This window comes from Bubalus bubalis, chromosome 8 (genome assembly GCF_019923935.1).
Source record: "Bubalus bubalis isolate 160015118507 breed Murrah chromosome 8, NDDB_SH_1, whole genome shotgun sequence".
Classification (NCBI taxonomy): domain Eukaryota; kingdom Metazoa; phylum Chordata; class Mammalia; order Artiodactyla; family Bovidae; genus Bubalus; species Bubalus bubalis.
Window position 1 is genome coordinate 116,314,685 of NC_059164.1, and position 19,886 is coordinate 116,334,570.

The 19,886-nt window shown below is 52.9% G+C and overlaps 1 protein-coding gene across 4 annotated transcripts in view; it reads left to right on the forward strand.

The window, feature by feature from the left end:
• The window catches only part of DPP6 (dipeptidyl peptidase like 6), a 1,060,979-nt gene that overhangs the window by 1,014,991 nt on the left and 26,102 nt on the right, over positions 1-19,886 (forward strand). For all 4 annotated transcript variants that reach the window (XM_045166493.1, XM_025292131.3, XM_025292128.3 and 1 more), the window contains exons 17-18: positions 11,645-11,692; positions 19,766-19,864. In XM_045166493.1, the coding sequence (XP_045022428.1) occupies positions 11,645-11,692; positions 19,766-19,864 (147 nt within the window). The remainder of the gene's footprint in view (positions 1-11,644; positions 11,693-19,765; positions 19,865-19,886) is intronic.

Sequence of the window (19,886 nt, forward strand, 5' to 3'; positions counted from 1 at the left end):
ACTCATTTCACATTCTAGCAAGGTCATGCTCAAAATTCTCCAAGACAGTCTTGAACAGTACATGAACCAAGAACTTTCAGATGTTCAAGCTGGATTCAGAAAAGGCAGAGGAACCAGAGATCAAATTGCCAACATCTGTCAGAAAATTTTTCATAGAAAAAGCAAGAAAATTCCAGAAAAACGTCTACTTCTGCTTCATTGACTACAATAAAGCCTTTGACTGTGTGGATCACAACAAACTATGGGAAATTCTTAAAGAGATGAGAATACCAGACCACCTTACCTGCCTCCTGAGAAATTTGTATGCAGGTCAAGAAGCAACAATTAGAACTGGACCTAGAACAACAGACTGGTTCCAAATTGGGAAAGGAGTACATCAAGGCTGTATATTGTCACCCTGCTTATTTAACTTATATGCAGGGTACATCATGTGAAATGCTGGGCTAGATGAAGCACAAGCTGGAATCAAGATTGCCGGGAGAAATATCAATAACCTCAGATACGCAGATGACACCACCCTTATGGCAGAAAGCAAAGAGGAACTAGACAGCCTCTTGATGAAAGAGGAAAGTGAGAAAGTTGGCTTAAAGCTCAACATTCAAAAAACTAAGATCATGGCATCCAGTCCCATCACTTCATGGCAAACAGATGGGGAAACAATGGAAACAGTGAAAGATTTTATTTTCTTGGGCTCCAAAATCATTGCAGATGGTGACTGTGGCCATGAAATTAAAAGACACTTGCTCCTTGGAAGAAAAGTTATGACAAACCTAGACAGCGTATAAAAAGCAGAAACGTTACTTTGCTGACAAAGATACATATAGTCAAAGCTGGGTTTTTCCAGTAGTCATGTATGGATGTGAGAGTTGGACTTTAAAAAAAGCTGAGCACCAAAAAATTGATGCTTTTGAACCATGATGTTGGAGAAGACTCTTGAGAGTCCCTTGGACATCAAGGAGATCCAACCAGTCCATCCTAAAGGAAATCAGTCCTGAGTGTTCATTGGAAGGAATGATGCTGAAGCTGAAACTCCAATACTTTGGCCACCTGATGTGAAGAGCTGAGTCATTTGAAAAGACCCTGATGCTGGGAAAGATTGAAGGTAAGAGGAGAAAGTGTCGACAGAGGATGAGATGGTTGGATGGCATCACTGACTCAACGGACATGAATGAGTTTGAGCAAACTCTGGAAGATGGTGAAGTACAGGGAAGCCTGGAGTGCTGCAGTCCATGGGGTTGCAAAGAGTTGGACACAACTGAGTGACTGAATAACAACAAAAGGCAGATAGTTCCTAAAACCTAACACTTCTGTGGATCGATTTCCCAAAGATGCTAGCTGACTTTGGGGAGCATACAGAGGCCCCTCCCATTTTATTACTAGGGTGGTTTCTCTTACTTTGCCTGTGATGTGCCTGAAATGTGACATGTAATTTCTCGAGCAAGAGGTCACATGTGACTGTGAAAGGGTAATGTGACACTTTTCACCACCATTTGTGAGCAGGTGAAGCCACCCCTGATCTCCATGAAGCCCTCTGAGTGATGCTCCTTACCCTGCCGCATGGGACGTATGGTCACTTTCAAGTGGCCCCATGAGCCTGGATTGAAGCAGGACTCAGTGCTGTGAGGCATGGCAGGGAAACCCCCAAATCCCATGCTCGATGTCAGCTATGACAAGGTTTCAAAGTCAAACACAACAATATCCATCTGCAGTGTTGAGGAGGAAGTCACATCTTTGGAAACAAACATTTTCATTCTCTGCAGTAGTTCTGTGAAGCCTGGCTAGCCCCCTCCTTATTAGTCTGATAATATCATCTCAACGTATGAACCTTGTGCATCAAGCATACATCATTCACAAACTGGCAAATAAAGAGATCCGGATGCTGTGCCCAGCAGGGCCGTGGCCCGTATTCTGCGCTGGCTGGAGCCTTCCTGCACTCACCCAGCTGGCCGCTGGCCTTTGAACCATTCATCCGTGCTCAAGAGATATTCAGGCCGTGATCACCAGACTGCCTGAGCCTCTGTTGTTCATATACCGTGAGTGTAGCTTCTGGTGGGACTTATCCGTCACACAGATTCCTCTGAGGACCCAGATGAGAGCAGTGAGGACAGGCGCTGTCTCTGTGGTTTCCTTTTAGCCTGATGACTTTTTTCTTTTCCAGTCCGTGTCATTTTTCATCACTTTATTCTCATCCGTCATTGTTGCGTCTCTCCATCCAGTCTAGCAGGTCTAAACTCATGTTCTGAAACGAATAGGACTGGAATCCAGAGACAGAAAAAAATAAGTATTTTCTGTTTGCAAGTCTCTGATGTACATCAAAGCTTTTCTGTTTATAATTTGAATTTCTCCCCGTCTGGCAGCAGGATCTTTATTGACCAGAACTACCTTACAGGTTGGTTGTGAATTGGCTTGCTTCAGTGTGGTTATTTTCCCGCTTGGAAACAATATAAACTTGGAACTCAGATTTCTTTTTTTTTAACTTGAGCCAAAACAGTCTCTGTCACTACCCGGGGTTTCTAAAAGACCAAATGTTGTTTTCATGGCAGTTGTGTCTTTGTAAGCAAAGGCTGAGCAAACAGAACTCTTTTTGCACAATTTCAGTTTGAGCAAAGGGACAGCAGCCGAGACACACTTAACCTACCAAGGACGCAAGAAATCTCAGGGAGGGGCAAGGAGGCTCCTAGTATTAGTAAATATTTTTGTGACTGCACACGTGTGTTCACAGGTGGCTGCTCACATGAGTCTAGGCGTGTGTGCATGAGTGTGTCCATAGGTGAACACATGGAGAATCGAGTGTTTAATGAATGACCTGATTGACAGAGGCATTTACAGTGGAACATGTCCTGTGTCCTAGGACGAGCCGAAAGGGGATGACAGGGAAGGGATGCTAAGAGGGAGCAGACAGGTGGTCCTGCTTCTCCATCGTCCCCTTCCCGCCCCTCCCCGCCTTCTGCGTCAGGCTGAGAGCAGCGCCTCCTTCTGGGCACAGGTGTGGAGCATCTCCCCTCCCCAGGGTCCGCGTTTGTATCTCACAGGGAGGCTGCAGTTGATTGCAGCATCCTAACGCCTGTGCAGACAGGCTGCCTCGGCTCCCGGAGCCGGTGAGGTGAGGCAGCACGCAGCCCGGCACCTGACAGGCACCCAGAGTGGTGGCATCATCATTTTTGCTGTTCCTCTTATTAAGAATAGACCTTAGCCACCCTGTATTCCACAGCTGGGATCCAGGTGAGAAACACCCCTTGGCTGGAACCACAAGTAGCTGGAGGCCGAGCTGACCCAGACAGGACTGGGGACCACGTCCTGACTCCTGGGTCTGTGTGCAGACCTCGGGATGGCGCACCTTCTTCTGCCCATATCCCTGGGACCTGGCCCTGCTCCCTGAACATGGTAGAGTCTCCACGTATGTTTGTCGGGTTGAATCACATGCAAAGTAAGAAGAAACTGCAAACAGGAGCTGTTGGAAGGATAGCAGGTAAACAGAGTGCTGTCGGAGTCTGACCGTCTAGAGAGATTGGGGCCACAGCAGTCTGTGCAGAGACAGGCAGAAGGGAGGGCTGCGGGCAGCAGTGACGAGCACGTGAAAGCTTGCTGCCGTTCAAAACAGCACATTTAATCAGGTAGCTGTTGGCTGGATGCAAGTGAGATCATTTGGAAGAGGAAGACAAGTAAGGAAAGCCAACTTAAAACTTCAGTGGTGAAGCCCCTCCGAAGGCTGTTTAATAAAGGTGTCCTTAATTGTTTAAAATGAGTGTGGCAGGCTCCCCTTTCAGCACTGCAAGCTCCCTGGGGTCATGTGTGTGGGCCTCCTGTGTTCAGCATGTTTCTTGTCCTCTTACAGAAATCCTCAGCAACACTAACCCAGGTCCGGTCAAAGGATCACAAAGCCCAAATATCTTACTCCGAATTGGGAATCTCCTGCTTTTTCTCCATTTCTTGTGAGTTTGTTTTGAGTTAGGTGTTTTCCTAAATTACCTGCAAATTTTCAGGAGCCCAAGCATCATAGAAATCTCAAAACAATGGGTGATCTTAAAATTCACACAGAGCCGTGGGTTGAGGCTACCTGGGCCAAAGGAGCATGCGTGATGCCATGGGAGGAGGAGGACCCAGCACCTTGACCACAACGCCTGTGGAGCCGGGGGTGGGGCCTCACAGAGGAGGTATGGGTAGTTGGATAGGATTAGGTTATAATTAATCCGTTTAAATTATACGTACAAGGCTGCTTTTTAACTTCGGTGTCCACCTACAATGCAGAAGACCCTGGTTCAATCCCTGTGTTGGGAAGATGCCCTGGAGAAGGGAAAGGCTACCCACTCCAGTATTCTGGCTTGAAGATTTCCATGGATTTTCTAGTCCGTGGGGTCAGAAAGAGCTGGACATGACTGAGCGACTTTCCCTTAATGTAGTTTTTACTTGTGTTGTTTCTGTTCGGCTGTTCTAAAGAGTGTGACCTGATGTGTGTGCTCGGCCTTGTCGGACTCTTTGTGACGCCATGGGCTGTAGCAGGCTCCCCTGTCCGTGGGATTCTCCAGGCAAGGATACTGGAGTGGGTTGCCATTTCCTACCCCAGGGGCTCTTCCAATCCAGGGATCAAACCCGGGTCTCTTGCATCTCCTGTGTTGGCAGGCAGATTCCTTACTACTTCACTACCTGGGAGCCCATTCTAAAAAAAATACTAGATATGAAAATGACAGGAAAGGTGATATGGTTGTGATGTGGCTCTCAGAAAACAAAAGAATACGATTCAGACCCTGTAAGTAAAGATAGCTATCCTCGGTGCTTAGAGAAAAGGGCTGGGGGCAGAGGGGTTGCTGAGTATCAGCAAGGAAACCATGACCTGAATAAAGCACAGGACCCAGAGGGTGGTCTTAGGGGGTCCTTCTTTAGCTGAGTTTAAATTTGCTGCCTTGATACATGACAGCCAAGTATAAGCTTAGGAAGCCATCCTTCACGAGCTGCTAACCCACTCAGCAAACGTTTTGTTCACGACATTGAGTCCCAGATTCAGAACAGGTACTGGGATGACTCAGATCCCCGGCCCGAAGATTCGTGTGTGTGTGTGTGTGTGTGACTCTGTGTGTGTGTGAGTGTGTGTGTGTGTGTGTGTGTAGTAGTGGAAACTTGGTAGGAGCAGTTTCGTTGTGTGTGTGTACTAGTAGGAACTTGGTAGGAGCAGTCATGTCTTTCAAAAGTGGCTTTCACGGTGATGTTTGCTGCTGGTGCCGAGGGCGCCTTGTGAGGCGCACGTCAGGACGGACGCAGGAGGAGGATCTGCAGCCGCTCGGTGGAGAGCAGCTCCCCTGCGCCTGCATGTCACTGCTCTGTACGCCGCCCCAGTCCATGCACCTTGCTGGTAGATGTCTGTGTTGTTTATAGTGTCCATCTGTAACAAGTAAAGCTGCTGAGAATATTCCTATAAGATAGAACTAATTACTAAACGATCGCAAGCAGCAATGTGACTGAAGTGGACCGTGCATGAGACGGGCAGTTTGCAGTCCACACACATGAATTGGACAGACAATTGTCCAGAGTCAACCCACTCAAGATTTGGAAAAGGTAGACCAAAGCAACACCAAGATAAATACATGCCTGTAAGGATGGTGAAAGCAAACAAAAACAAACAAAACCCACACATGCCTTTTTTAAGTTATGGCATCGACCTCTGTCCACTGTCAGCCATAGGCTGACGAGACCATGTGCTCTGGCATCCCGGTCTCTGCTCAGTGTGCTCACGCCCTGCTGTTACCAGACCACCCTCCCATCACATGTGGTTCACGGCCCCTCCTCTGGAGAGGTTTTCCAGCTCCATCGTCGAGGGCACCGGAGTGCGCATGAACTACAGCCCCAGGCATTTTTCTGGGGCTCCCTCTGGTTTCCCACAGCCATGGATGCGTAGCTTCCAGATGAAGGCTGCCCTCAGCCTGGATCCCAGAGGAGGACCGGCACGGCCGCAGCTGACCAGTTCCCACAAGGGTTGAACTCCTGTTGTATTAAAGCACCTAGATTTGGGGGTTTTGTGTTTGAAACCACGAGCTTGTTTAGTGAAGACTGACGGTACGGCCTTTTTAACACAGCAATTGCAATGCCTAGTGAGCTTAACCAGCACAGTCTTACCTGTGTGTGAAGACACGTGTTAGAGGATTTCTGTGACAGCGTTTTCAGCAACAACAACAACAAAACCAGAGGGAAACAGTGTGAACACCCATCAAGAGGGGGTGGACCAAAGACGTGTGATGTGTCCACACAACAGAACACTGTACATCTGTCTGAAGTGCAGGCTTACCACTCGTGGAAGTCATTTCCGTCATCGTGGTATCGCGGCATCTAGCATTCTGCAGCCTGATGTTTCCATGTAACATGATACAGTAAGTCCCCTGCATACGAACTTTCAAGTTGCAAGCTTTCAAAGATGCACACGTGCGTTCCTCCAGCGTCAGGCGTGAGTGACCCTGCAGCTGGCCCTCCGTCTCCCATCGCTGACCATGCTTTGGCCCCACCGTCTCCCGCCTCCCCTCCCTCCTCCAGTCATTCCTGCCTGTTCACGGATGCCAGCCCCTGTGTACCAGCTATTGTGCGGGACCGCTGTGCTTTTCCAGGTACTGTCCTGTGAGATTAAACATATTTTCTTTATTTTTGTGTGTTTTTTTAATGTATTATTTGTGTGAAAAGAATTATAAACATATTACAGTACAGTATTATGTAGCCCAACTGTGTCAGTTGGGTGCCTTGGCTAACTTTGTTGGACTTACAAACTGGACTTACAAACATGCTCTTGGAGTGTAACTTGATCGTATGTATGGGAAGTATTTTCCACATTTGCCCGTGTGCACAGGTGTCCTCTACTCATCTCCTGCACTCTGTGGTCTTCCCCTGGGTGGATAGACTGCGTTCATGGGGTCCCTCCCCTGCCCAGGGCTAGCCGGGCAGCTCTTGCTCAGATGCAGTGGCGGTTAAGAGCTGTCTCCATGCCTCCGTGTGTCCACGCACAGGGCCCACTCTGACATGGGGCATAGTGCTGGGACCCTCTGGTCGTGGGTCAGGCATCATCAGGTTTCACAACTGTGGCTGAGTCTTCCCCCGCAGTGGCTATGCCCACTCACCTGCTGGGCGTTTGGCCTCGTCATCCTGCTTTTGTCAGACTAGATTTCAAGGCAGTTCAAACCACTGAGGTGTGCTGTGTTATTCCGTATGCAGCGTATGTATTATTATTAACACATTTTTGTTGTTGTTCAGTTGCTCAGTCATGTCTGACTCTTTGTGACCCCAAGGACTGCAGCACACCAGGCTTCCCTGTCCATCACCAACTCCCGGAGCTTGCTCAAACTCATGTCCATCGAGTCAGTGATACCATCCAACCATCTCATCCTCTGTCGTCCCCTTCTCCTCCTGCCTTCAATCTTTCCCAGCATCAGGGTCTGTTTCAGTGAGTCAGTTCTTTGCATCAGGTGGCCAAAGTATTGGAGCTTCAGCTTCATCATTAGTCCCTCCAATGAGTATTCAGGACTGATTTCCTTTAGGATTGACTGGCTTGATCTCCTTGCAGTCCAAGGGACTCTCAAGAGTCTTCTCCAACACCACAGTTCAAAAGCATCAATTCTTTGGTGCTCAGCCTTCTTCACAGTCCAACTCTCACATCCATACATGACCACTGGAAAAACCATAGCCTTGACTTAGACAGACCTTTGTTGGCAAAGTAATGTCTCTGCTTTTCAATATGCTATCTAGGTTGGTCATAACTTTCCTTCCAAGGAGTAAGCGTCTTTTAATTTCATGGCTGCAGTCACCATCTGCACTGATTTTGGAGCCCCCAAAAATAAAGTCTGACACTGTTTCCACTGCTTCCCCATCTATTTCCCGTGAAGTGATGGGACTAGATGCCATGATCTTAGCTTTCTGAACGTTGAGCTTTAAGCCAACTTTCTCACTTTCCTCTTTCATCAAGAGGCTTTTGAGTTCCTCTTCACTTTCTGCCATAAGGGTGGTATCATCTGCATATCTGAGCTTATTGATATTTCTCCCGGCAATCTTGATTCCAGCTTGTGCTTCTTCCAGCCCAGCGTTTCTCATGATGTACTCTGCATATACTTTAAATAAGCAGGGTGACAGGCATACTCCTTTTCCTATTTGGAGCCAGTCTGTTGCTCCATGTCCAGTTCTAACTGTTGCTTCCTGACCTGCATACAGGTTTCTCAAGGGGCAGGTCAGGTGGTCTGGTATTCCCATCTCTTGAAGAATTTTCCACAGTTTATTGTGATCCACACAGTCAAAGGCTTTGGCATAGTCAATAAAGCAGAAATAGATGTTTTTCTGGAACTCTCTTGCTTTTTCAATGATCCAGCAGATGTTGACAATTTGATCTCTGGTTCCTCTGCCTTTTCTAAAACCAGCTTGAACATCTGGAAGTTCACGGTTCACATATCGCTGAAGCCTGGCTTGGAGAATTTTGAGCATTACTTTATTAGTCTTTCAAATACACATGGAAATGATAAATACTAACTCCAAGGTAAATCAACCTCTGGGAAGGGAGCAGACTGAGATTAGGAGACACAGGTGACCTCAAATCTGTGTGTTAGGTTTTATCTTTAAAAAGTGAGGCAATGTGCTATAACTTAAAGATTCGATAAAGCTGCATATTTACATGAAAGGTTTTTTTATGTTTGAAATAATTGCTTATTTGTAAATTTTACCACCTACACGCAGAGAATACGGGTAGCCATTCCCTTCTCCAGGGGATCTTCCCAACCCAGGGACCAAACCCTGGTCTCCCACACTGCAGGCGGATTCTTCACCAGCTGAACCACCAGGGAAGCCCAACATGCAGAAAACATTTTAGGACATTTTAGAATCATTTAGGTTACTTCTGGAAGTGGGGTGAGAAGGACCTTTTACCTGTCACTTTATTCCTTTCTGTGGTATTTGAGTTTTTTCAGAAACATGTACCAAGTTCACTAAGCTTCCCAGGGGGCTCAGTGATAAAGAAACCATCTGCCAGTGCAGGAGACATAAGAGACTTGGGTTCGATCCCTGGGTTGGGAAGATCCCCTGGAGGAGGGCATGGCAACCCACTCCAGTATTCTTGCCTGGAGAATCCCATGGACGTTGGAGCCTGGCGGGCTGCAGTCCATGGGGTTGCGAAGAGTCAGACACGGCTGAAGGAATTTGGCACACACACACACGCATCAAGTTCCTGCATTTGAAAATAAGAAGGGCCCCATCCCAGCTCGGCCACTTCCCTGCTGTGCTGCTGGGACAGAAGACTTAAAGCTCTCACAGCCTGTGTTTTCTCATCTGCAAAATATGGTTGGAAGCACCTGCTTTGCAGAGCCGCTGGGAGGACTAGGAATTATTCATATAAACACCTAGCGGAGTGCCTTTGACATAGTAGGCACTAAATAAATAATCACTGTTTACATTATTAACAAGAATGAAGGATGCGCTCTGTTTGCAAACATACCCTCCCCGAAATGTGCAGAGGAAGGACACGCAGCCCATCTCTCAGTACCTGCTCTGTTCTCCCACACGCGTGCCCAGTGGGGAAACGGATCTTCCAGCCCGAAAACTTCGTTTGACTCAACAATTGAAACCCACCACCGGCCGGCGCTTAGCCCCCCTTCAGTGGGTGCCATCCCTTTCAGCTAAATGCACAGAGTCTCCCAACCCTGCTGCTCCCTCCGCACCCTGGGTCAAAGGCGCCTGGTTCCTCAAATAAAAAGGCAGGACACCCAGTACCACTTGATTTCAGATAAACAACAAATGAATTTTTAGTTGTAAATCCCAGTACCACCTGGGACCTATTTATACTGAAAATATGTATTGTTAATGTGGAATTCAAATATAACTGGATAACCTGCATTTGATCTTGGCAGGCCTCCCTATGGGGAGATGGAGGAGGGGCACCTGGTGGGCCAGGCGAGGCCCCGGACCTCCTGGACTTTGTGTCTGGGTCCAGTCCCGGGCAGGGGACAGGCAGTCCATGGCTGCCATGGCCGCTGTCTGTCTCAGCCCTGCTGGTCCGGGGGTGCCCCCCCGGCTGGAGCAGCCCTTCGTGCCTCTCACAGCACCTTGGACCCCATGGCTTCTCTCCGCATCCTCTCCGGGCCCTGGACTAGGATTCCGCTCTGCAGTCTTTGAGCGTGGCCGGGGCTCTGAGCTTTGTGGTGGTGGGACCCACGCAGACCCCCGCTCGCAACTCAACCCCTTTCCACTGGGCCCCTTGGAAGTGGGCAGGGAGTTCTGATGGTGATCCCGGGGAAACTGCCCAAATAGTCTGAACCCCCAGGTTAGATGCGGCCGCCCCATGAGCTCAGAGCACCCCCGAGTCTCCTGCCCGAGGCAGAGGAACAGCAGCCCTGGCCTTCCAGCCCCCAGGACACATCCATCCCCCTCTGCCCACTGCCACCCACCCGCCTTCACGCCCTCTCTCCCTGCTGTCTCCCCAGACCACCAGGGCCAAGGGGCAGCCCCCCTGGCTCCTTCCTGTGTGGTCTGGGGTCCTTTGCTCAGCGTTCAATCCACAGATATGTGATCAAGCCCCAAGTATATTCCAAACACCATTCTAGATGCTGGAGATAACGGCAATAAATAAGACCAAGTTTCAGAATTTGTTCATACAAATTCTAGGGCTTCTGTTCTAGTGCAGTTGAAGTGAGCAGTGAACACATATGCTGAAAATCCATACTCTGGGGTCCTGATGTCATGGCAAGAGGCAGCGCTCTGTAAAGAAGAGGGGGAGGGGGCTGGGCAGAGGGGGTGGCAGTTTCTCTTGCATCGGGAGTTGGGGGCGTGGAGGAGGTGTGTGAGCAGAGACTTAATGAAGACAAAGCCGTGTCTGGGAGCAGACTTCAGGCAGAGAGGACAGTAGGCTAGGGCGGGGGTGGGGAGCAAGCCTGGCATCCCTCACGTCCCGCGGGAAGGCCCCCCCCCCACCGCCCACCACACTACCAGTTGGAACAGGAGTGGAACGGGTGTGCAGAGAAGGCGCAGAGATGGGGCTGGAAAAATCCACGCCTGCCTCTCAGTATGCCTTCAGAATATCTGAAAAGTAAGCTTTTCTCTTGCCGCACTCTCCTTTTGCTAAAGGGGGTAACAAAGTTGACCTACAGACTCGACCCACAGCTGGCCAGGCCCTCTTCTCCCTCCAGGCCTGCAGCTTCGGGACAACCTAAGAGCTGAAAGCTGCATCAGGGAACAGGGAAACACGGCTGAACACTTGCACAGTGATCGTGTTACCCTAGAAGTGTTAACCAGGCATTCCAGGAGACGAGGAGGGGAGGACTTCCCCCGGGAGGAACCAGCAAGGCAGCCTCGATGGGTGACTCAAGACAGAGGCAGCAGATTGACCGGAACTCGGTGAAAACGCTGTAGGACTGGAGGGTCACAGGGAAGGTGTAAGGGCATCGATGTTTTATGTCGTTGCGACCCTCTAAAATCATGCCCTTCTACTTGGGTTCCTTGTAACTGACATGGATGCAAACTTAGGAAGACGTGCCCTTAACCCCCAGGGACCTGGCCTCTGCCGTCCACGCTGATGACCACCCCCCCCCATTGGGGCCGGGCGCCCAGAGCCCTGAGGAGCACGTGGTAACCAAGGCTTGGTTCTCCTTCATTCTCAGCTAAACTCATGGCCTCCTTGTCTCTCTACCCACTGCAGGTCCTGGGGTCCCCACGGTGAGCGTACACAACACAACTGATAAGAAAAGTAAGTGCTCTTTGGTCTTGTCTTAAATCTCCCGGTGATGTGGGGCGGGGAAGCAGAAAGGCTTTAAGAGATGATCCAGGCACAGTTTCTGTTTGGAGACCGTGGTGGTCGTGTCCTAGCAGCTCCAGATGAACCTGCGTCCCCAGTACTGTTGGGTGCGATGTATGTGAAGATCTCCCAGCCAGTGAGGGCGCGCAGGCCCACAGGCAGACTGGGGTGAGCCGTCCTTGTCTGCGACCCCATAGGCAGAGCCCCGCCGGAGGCAGAGCCCTGGGCCTCAGGGATGTGCACAGACAGTGCTGGGTTCTCCAGCCAGGCCTGCCGCGCCCTCCCGGCCCTGAGAGCCCCCCACCGCGGGCTGAGGCTCCGTGGACACCTCCAGCCCATCTTCCTCTGTGGTCTGGGGGCATCTGCCTGGCACAGGGGTCTTTGCCTCCAGGCCGCTGCAGCAGTGGAGCTTCCCAGAGACTCTCAAGGACCCACACACCTTAGGGTGACCTGTGCACATGTGTGTTCACACAAAAGGTGGAAATGGTGGGAGGAGGCAGAGCTCAGAAGTCAGGAGCCCTCGACCTTGGTCGCTCCCTGCCTCGGCCCTCCTCTGCCCTAATCCCCCAGGAGTTCTGAGCTTCCATTCCCCCCGATCTGCCCCCCTTCCTGGGCGCCAGCACCCCCGTTGCACCAGCCCTGGTGGGACCCTGCTCAGCACCCTCCCTCATACAGCCCCAACTCACACAGTTCCTTTAATTCTCTCGGCAAGGGACTGCTGCTGTCTCAATGGCAGAGTTTCAGGCACCAGGGAGAGTTGGTTAGGGGGAAAGTTTCAAAAAGGAGATGGCCAGCAGCACATTTAGACAGAAATCCAAAATTAAAGATCAATAACAGTGAAATCAAAAGTAAATAATTAAATCATTTAAATACAAAAGGAAAAAAAGCCAGAAAATGGATGTGAGAGTGGATGAATACAGAGTCTATTCCTTATATATATTCATTAGTGTGCTCCATGCCAGACACGGACACCACAGGAATATCTGGGGGGGCCGCCTGGAAGATAAGACCTGGAGGTCGCAGTTCCCAATGGTGCATCAGAGCCGGAGCGTGGAGTTCAGCCTCCAAGCACTGCGGTGGGGAGTCTGCCGGGGGGTTTTCCTGAGTGTTTAACTCCTGACTCATTTGAAAAGACCCTGATGCCGGGAAGGATTGAGGGCGGGAGAAGAGGATGACAGAGGATGAGATGGCTGGATGGCATCACTGACTCGAGGGACATGAGTTTGAGTAAACTCTGGGAGTTGGTGATGGACAGGAAGGCCTGGCGTGCTGCAGTCCATGGGGTCACAAAGAGTCAGACATGACTGAGCATCTGAACTGAACTGAACTAACTCCTGACGGGTCTCAGGTCAGCTCCGGAGCCTCCCGTCCCGTCTTGTCACTCGCTGCGTCGGCACAGAACACAGTGCCCCCCGGTTTGGGTCTGTCTGTTGAGCTGGGTGGGCTGCCCCCAGGCAGGGGTGGGGCTGATGCCCTGGTTCCCGAGCCTCTCCCGGACCGACATGCAGAGGAGGTGCTTGGGAGGCCCATCAAAGCCTCCTGGCGCCTCTGCCAAAGTCCACATGATATGCCTGCCCCACCAAGGCTGCACCGTGACCATCTTCCAGAACCAGGGCAGGTCTGGAGCCCGGAGACCTTAGGAGTTGAGATGATGGAGACAGTGACCCGGGCCGGCGTCACAGAGCCGGCCACGAGCCGGAGCCACTGCTGAAGATTCTCTGCGTGTTCTATCCCGTCTTCCCTCGCCGCCCGGGAGGCAGGCGCTCCCATCACCCCAGAATTGACGAGGAGACCCGAGGCAGAGGGGCACAACTGTCGTGCGCCCAGCCAGAGAGCACTGGTCCCGCCTCGAGCCGGCAGCAGGGGCTCAGCCCGGCCCCCACCTCAGAGCACGGCACTGACCAGCGCAGCCTTGCGGCCAGTGTGGCCAGGGGGCTGCTCAGCCCCAGTGGCTCTGTCCTGCATCCACCCCGAGACAGGCCAGGGCAGGCAGGCTGCCCCCCACCCCCACCGCACACCCCAACCTCCGAGCCGGCTGGGCGACCACAGCCTCATCCTCTCCCTGCTCCAGAGACCCTTGCCCTGCAGTGAACCCCGCTCAGCCTCAGTGTGCAGTTGGCGGGGCGGGGGGAGCTCTGAGCAGGGGGCAGATTCTGGGGGAGGGTTCTGCAGTCAGCAGGACTGAGCCCTTAAACTGCACCCTGAATGCTTAATCCCCGTTGGGACCACGCTAACCATTTTTTACATAATCAAGTGACCACCTAATATCAAGGGCTGGCCTCCCTGCGGCTTCCTGGACATTCCTGGGCGCCCATCTCGCAGCAGCTCACCCGAGGTGAGCTCAGTGAGGGCCAGACCTTATTCACGCGAGCCCAAGCACGAGGTCGTGACCTTGGGGCCCGCTCTGGTCACCAAGGGCTGAGGCCTTTGTTCTGCTGCCACCTGAGTGACCTGCTCACAGCCACAGCCTCCCCGACGGTCCCTCCAAAAGCCGCCCCAGTTAACCTGACGCAGCACCGAGTCCCTACTGGTCTTTGAGCCCCAAGCAGAGCCCAGGGCCACCCCACTCGTCTGGAAGGCGGTTCCGACCGGTGTGCAGATGGGGAGACAGGGGCCACCTGCCCGCAGCCCAGCAGCCTGAGGGCGAGCAGGCCCTGGGGATTGGCCTTCAGAGACGCTTGGGGAGCCTGGTCAACCAGCCTGTGGCCTGCATTGTACGACAGCCCCAGGCAGATAGGCCATGGCAGGCAGGGCCCCGGAAGGTCCCGTCCATCTCTGAAGGCAGCAGCCGTTTCCCGGCTTCCTGCCCCACTCTGGAACTTGAAATTACTGTTTCAGAATTCTTTGCCTTCCCCCTCCTCGGCCCCTTGACCCCAGAGCCACCCTGGGACTATCTGATTTCTTTCCCTTCAGAAGATCCTCTTTACAAACAGAGCCTGTGGTGTCACAGATGTGACTCTGAATTATTTAGAAGCTGTTTCCTGAAGAGCATAATTGTGGTCAGAGCCGGAGTGCACTCGTTAGGTGCTGGGTGTTCAGGCCGCTCAGGCCCTGGGGTGGCAGAGCCGACACAGCAGTGTAAATAGACGCTTCGAGGTGAGCGTGAGGGGCGTGAGCTCGGGGAGAGGGTGTGATCCAGCTGCAGACGACCGCCAGCTCCCCTATCCCCCCAGCATGGCCCAGCCCGGGTCCAGAGCGCCTGCAGGCAGGTACAGCATGGTCTGCCCCCAACAGCGCCCACAGCGTCGTGACTGCTTCTCCCGGAACCAAGTTCCTGGGCTGCCCGGCGCAGCTCCTCCCCCAGAACTCATGGCCAGCGTCTCTGCCTCCTGCTCCCTTCAGTCGGCTTTTTACAAAGAAGCAAAACCAGCTTGCATGGCAGCTCTTGTTTGAGACCGTCCCAGCCAGCGGCTGTCTGGTCCAGTCCACTTGCTCTCTCGGTCCTCTGCCTGGTGGCCACCCCGCCCTCCCCATCTTCCTCCGAGTGACCACACAGGGGCGTCAGCTATACCATCAGGCGTGTCAAGAGCTGGGACGACCGTCGGGGAGATGTAAGGAGGGATCAGCACGAGTGCACCTGGCCCCATCAAGCCCAGAGTTGTCCACAGGACTCTGGAGGGCGGTGGGTTGGAGGCTCCATGTCCACCGCTACCACTTCCTGAGCGAGATGGAGTTGACTGGGTGGGGGCCACACGTGGCCCCTCATTGGTGTCAGTATTATAAACACACTCCATCACTCTGCCTCCAAGTTGCTTATAATCCTTCTGGAGAGAAACAGACACGGCAAACAGAACAATGACCCCCAGACCGTGTGACCACCTTTAGAATTGCATCTGTGCCACACTGGGCTTGAGCTGCACATCCCCAGGTGGGCGGGCCGCCTCTGGGATGCCGCGGTCACTGACGCTACAGGGACAGCTGCCTGAAGCACGCCAGGAAAGGCCCGGACTGCAGGAGGCCTGGAAATCCAGGCGGGTGGCCAGACCCCAGTGACGGGGCGGCGCTGCCCAGACCGAGCGACCTCCGTGCCAGCCCTGCCCTCCTGCCGCCAGCAGCAACCCGAGACGGGGAGGGCAGCTCTTCTCTCCTCCAGCCCAGCGGCTCTCTGGCTTCCATTCGACGCTGGTCACTCAGGCCCCCGCACGCAGCCAAGTGGCGATTCCACCAAAGACCTGAGCCAACTGGGTCCCGGAACAGCCACGGCCACACAGCGCCTGCACACGGGGGCCCAGCTGGGAGGCAGCCCTCGTGAGCCACCCGGCTTCCTGCAGGCTCACCATGTCCAGATCTGATAATAGCTAATTCCGTCAAATATTAGAGGGGCTCACATTTAATTAAGGAGCGGCCATTTGTCTGCTCCTGACGGCAGGTCCCCACGGCCCCCACGTCAAAAGAGACTCCTCGGGGAACAAGCGCGTCTTTTCTTATTTCCTCCGCCAAGCCCCTGCCCTCTTTGAATGCAATTATGGGAACAAATAAAATGGCTTAACTCAACTCCCCGGTGGGACAGCCAGCTCTCTGCTGATAAAACCGGTTGTGTGGGCAATCATTAAATGAGAAATCTAATATTTAACTAAATTTAATAGTCTGTTGCCGTGGTGCCTTTCTGTGAAGGGTGGGATTTTAATACAGAGGGACTAGCTATTCACACGCCGTCTGCCGAGGCCGTGTGCAGTCAGAACACCGGGGGCTCCCTGGCGAAGCCACGGCTCCCGTGCCCAGGAACCAACCAGAAGCTCCACGTTCCGGTGGCAAGTCCGTGTTCTCCTTAGGTCCACGCGAGCCGCGCTCGTAGGCTGTGCGTCAGCCTGCACACAAAGCTGCTTCAAGCTTGGCTGGTGTAAGCACTGTCAAATCCCCATGCAGATGCGCGGAGAGAGGGTGACGACCAGCCTTGAGTGGCTGCTCCAGGTCTCCTGCCTGGTGATGTCTGCCCATCCAGGCCGCCCCCCTGCCACCCCCCCGGAGCTCCATCTAGCCCCAAGAAGTGGGAGCTCAGAGCTGCTTCTCTGACAGCAAAGGACCCAGCCCTGCTCTTGTCCCTAAGGATGCTCCTTCTGTGTTCCCACTGATCCCCTGTCTTCGTGTGTCTCCATCCCTCTGGTCTGACCCACAGCCCCATCCACGCCCCCGAGCCCCTTAGCTGCCTCCCTCCCGGGCTTCGCTTAAGCAGACACAGAGGTCCAGATCACAGGCTAGAGGGCTGAAGCTTCTAGAAGACCCTGTGAGGTCCGCGCTCCGAGGTCTATAAGCTTGGGTTTGGGTAGCATCAGTGAAATTAGAAGACGCTTGTTCCTTGGAAGAAGAGCTGTGACAAACCTAGACAGCGTATTAAAAAGCAGAGACGTCACTTTGCCCACAAAGGTCCGTATAGTCAAAGCTATGGTTTTTCCACTAGTCATGTACGGATGGGACAGTGGGACCGCAAAGAAGGCTGAGTGCCAAAGAACTGATGCTTTCAAAGTGCGGTGCTGGAGGAGACTCTTGGAGCTCCTTGGACAGCAAGGAGATCAGACCAGTCAATTTTAAAGGAAATCAGCCCTGAATATTCACTGGAAGGACTGATGTTAAAGCTCCAATTCTTTGGCCACCTGATGAGAAGAGCTGACCCATTGGAAAAGACCCTGACGCTGGGAAAGATTGAAGGCAGGAGGAGAAGGAGACGACAGAGGATGAGATGGTTGGATGGCGTTACTGACACAACGGACATGAGTTTGAGCAAACTCTGGGAGATGGTGAAGGACGGGGAAGCCTGACATGCTGTAATCCGTGGGGTTGCAAAGAACCAGACACAGCTGTGCGACTGGACAACAACACTGAATTTCCTAAATTCCCAAAATTAAATAGTAACTTGGGTGTTCAAGCACTGCCAACTTTTAAATCAGTGGATTAAAATGTGCTTTTGTTTTGGGAGAAGAAAGAAAGACTCGGGCCAAAACCCAGGCTCGGCTTCTGTGAAGATGCATCATGTCCCAGGCGTGAGGCAGATTTCCACAGACAGGTCGACTCTTGCTACTGGAAACTGGTATGTTTTGTCCCTGGGATGCCCGGCGTGGGATGGGGCAGCCAGGCCGGTGACAGAGTCTCTGAGAGCTGGTGTAGCGTGGACCTGGAGGGGGACCCGAGATTGACGGTGGGGGCTTCTCTCGGAGTAGCTGACCTTTGACCTGATGGAGGGGAGGAGCCGGGAACACAGAACAGCAAGTGTGAAGGCGCAGAGACAGCAGAGAACATGGAAAATGACGTTATTTCCATCGTCTGGTGGGGCTCCCTCCCTATTGTCCTGCCCTGAGAGTGTGGATAGAGCATGGAGAGGAAATAATTAATATCTCCCAAACCGGTCCCTCTGTGTGCCGGGGACGCTGTGTTAAAGGGCCGAGGCTGTTCGGACTCAGGGAAAACGACTGCTCTCTGCTCTGTTAGGACCGTGGGGCGCTCTTGCCACACTGAGGTCAGGGTCCCCTCCCTCGCGTGTCTGTAAGACCGCAAGGTCGAGAGGGTGCCACCTCCGGGCTGGGTCTCCAGGTCCCGAGCTGAGGTCAGGTCTGCCAGGATCTCCAGGCTTCACAGGCGGTGCCCGTGGTAAAGAACCCAACTGCCAGTGCAGGAGACATTAGAGGTGTGGGTTTGATGCCTGGGTCGGGAAGGTCCTCTGGAGGAGGAAATGGCAACCCTCTCCAGTATTCTTGCCTGGAGAATCCCATGGGATCTACAGAGGAGCCTGGCGGGCTACAGCTCGTGGACTCGCAAGAGTCAGACACGACTGAGGGACTAAGCATGCACACACGCACTGTTTGGACCTCCATGTGTCAACACAGCCCTTGTGGACACAGCTTTCCTTTCTCACTTTCTACAAAGGACTGGACTTCTTGCTTGCCAGGTGGTGGGGTCCAACCTCACCGTTTTTAAAGCTAGTTTCACCATTTCTCCCCTCACCATGTCACCAAAGCTAAATATCCAAATATGTGCTCAGCAAACTCGTGAAGCGCCTTCTGTCTTGTTTCTTGGCTTGTCACCAGCCCTGGGAACTTTTGGTCGCCTCTGCCCCCAAGGAAGTGTGGGGGTCCTGCTCAGGGTGGTCCCCATGGCCCCACAGACAGAACACTCAGTGCTGGGGGTCCTAAGTGCTGGCTCACCTGCCTGGCCTGTTCTTAAAAGCAGTTATCAGCTCGCTTGTGAGATTAGGTTTTTCTTTAAAAGGTTCACCCCCATTTCCAAGTGACTTGTCTACCCAAAGGTCGAGCCCCTTGGAAATAAAACTTTCTTTCGATGGAACCACGAGTTGTCCCCAGGTAGGTTGGGGGAGACAGGAGGAAAGAAGTCACGTGTCAGATGGAGCCACTGGGGGGAGGGCCAGTTCTGCAGGGCATGGAAGAAGGGGGCTTTTGCAGGGACAGGGTCCCTGCCAAGGCCTTCGTGAGCTGGTGCAACGTAAGGGTCTCAGAGCAGCCCCTGAGGTGCAGGGAAGGGTGCGGCCACCTCTCTGGCCTGGAGGGAGACAGGCCAGTCCCCCTGCACCCGGACTCACATGGCCACGCAGCCACCTCGAATGAAGGTCTCCGGGGCCGGGCCACCTATGGCTAAGGCAAGAAAGCCAAGTCCACCTTCCTGTACAAAGTGGCAAAGATCACCTCCAGCTCCTGTCCTGTCTTCCAGTGTGTTATTGTGGCCACTCCATTTGGAAACCACTTGCCTTGACAGACATGATGTCAGTTCCCAAAAAAACCAGCAGTCCTGAGACCAGTCACACCCCCAAAATGATTCCCGTGTGTGAGAAATGCCGTGGAGCATGTCAGGGGCAGGGGCGCCGGGCACCGCGGAGGAACCCACCGCCCGCCTGGAGCAGCCAGGCTGACCTGGACTCGCCCCTGTCCTGTGACCGGGCTAGGGATGTAACGTCTGCGGCTCTTGGCTCCTGCCGTGGATGTGTGATCCTGTCCTCTGATGTAGCAGTCAGGAGGCACGTGAAACCCCAGGGCGTCCGTGAGCAGGGATCTGAACGCACCATTGGTCTGTCTATTTCAGAGATGTTTGATCTAGAGACCAACGAGCACGTACAGAAAGCCATCAGCGACCGGCAGATGCCGAGAGTGGAGTACAGGAAAATCGAGACCGACGACTACAGTGAGTGGTTCAGGGGAAACAG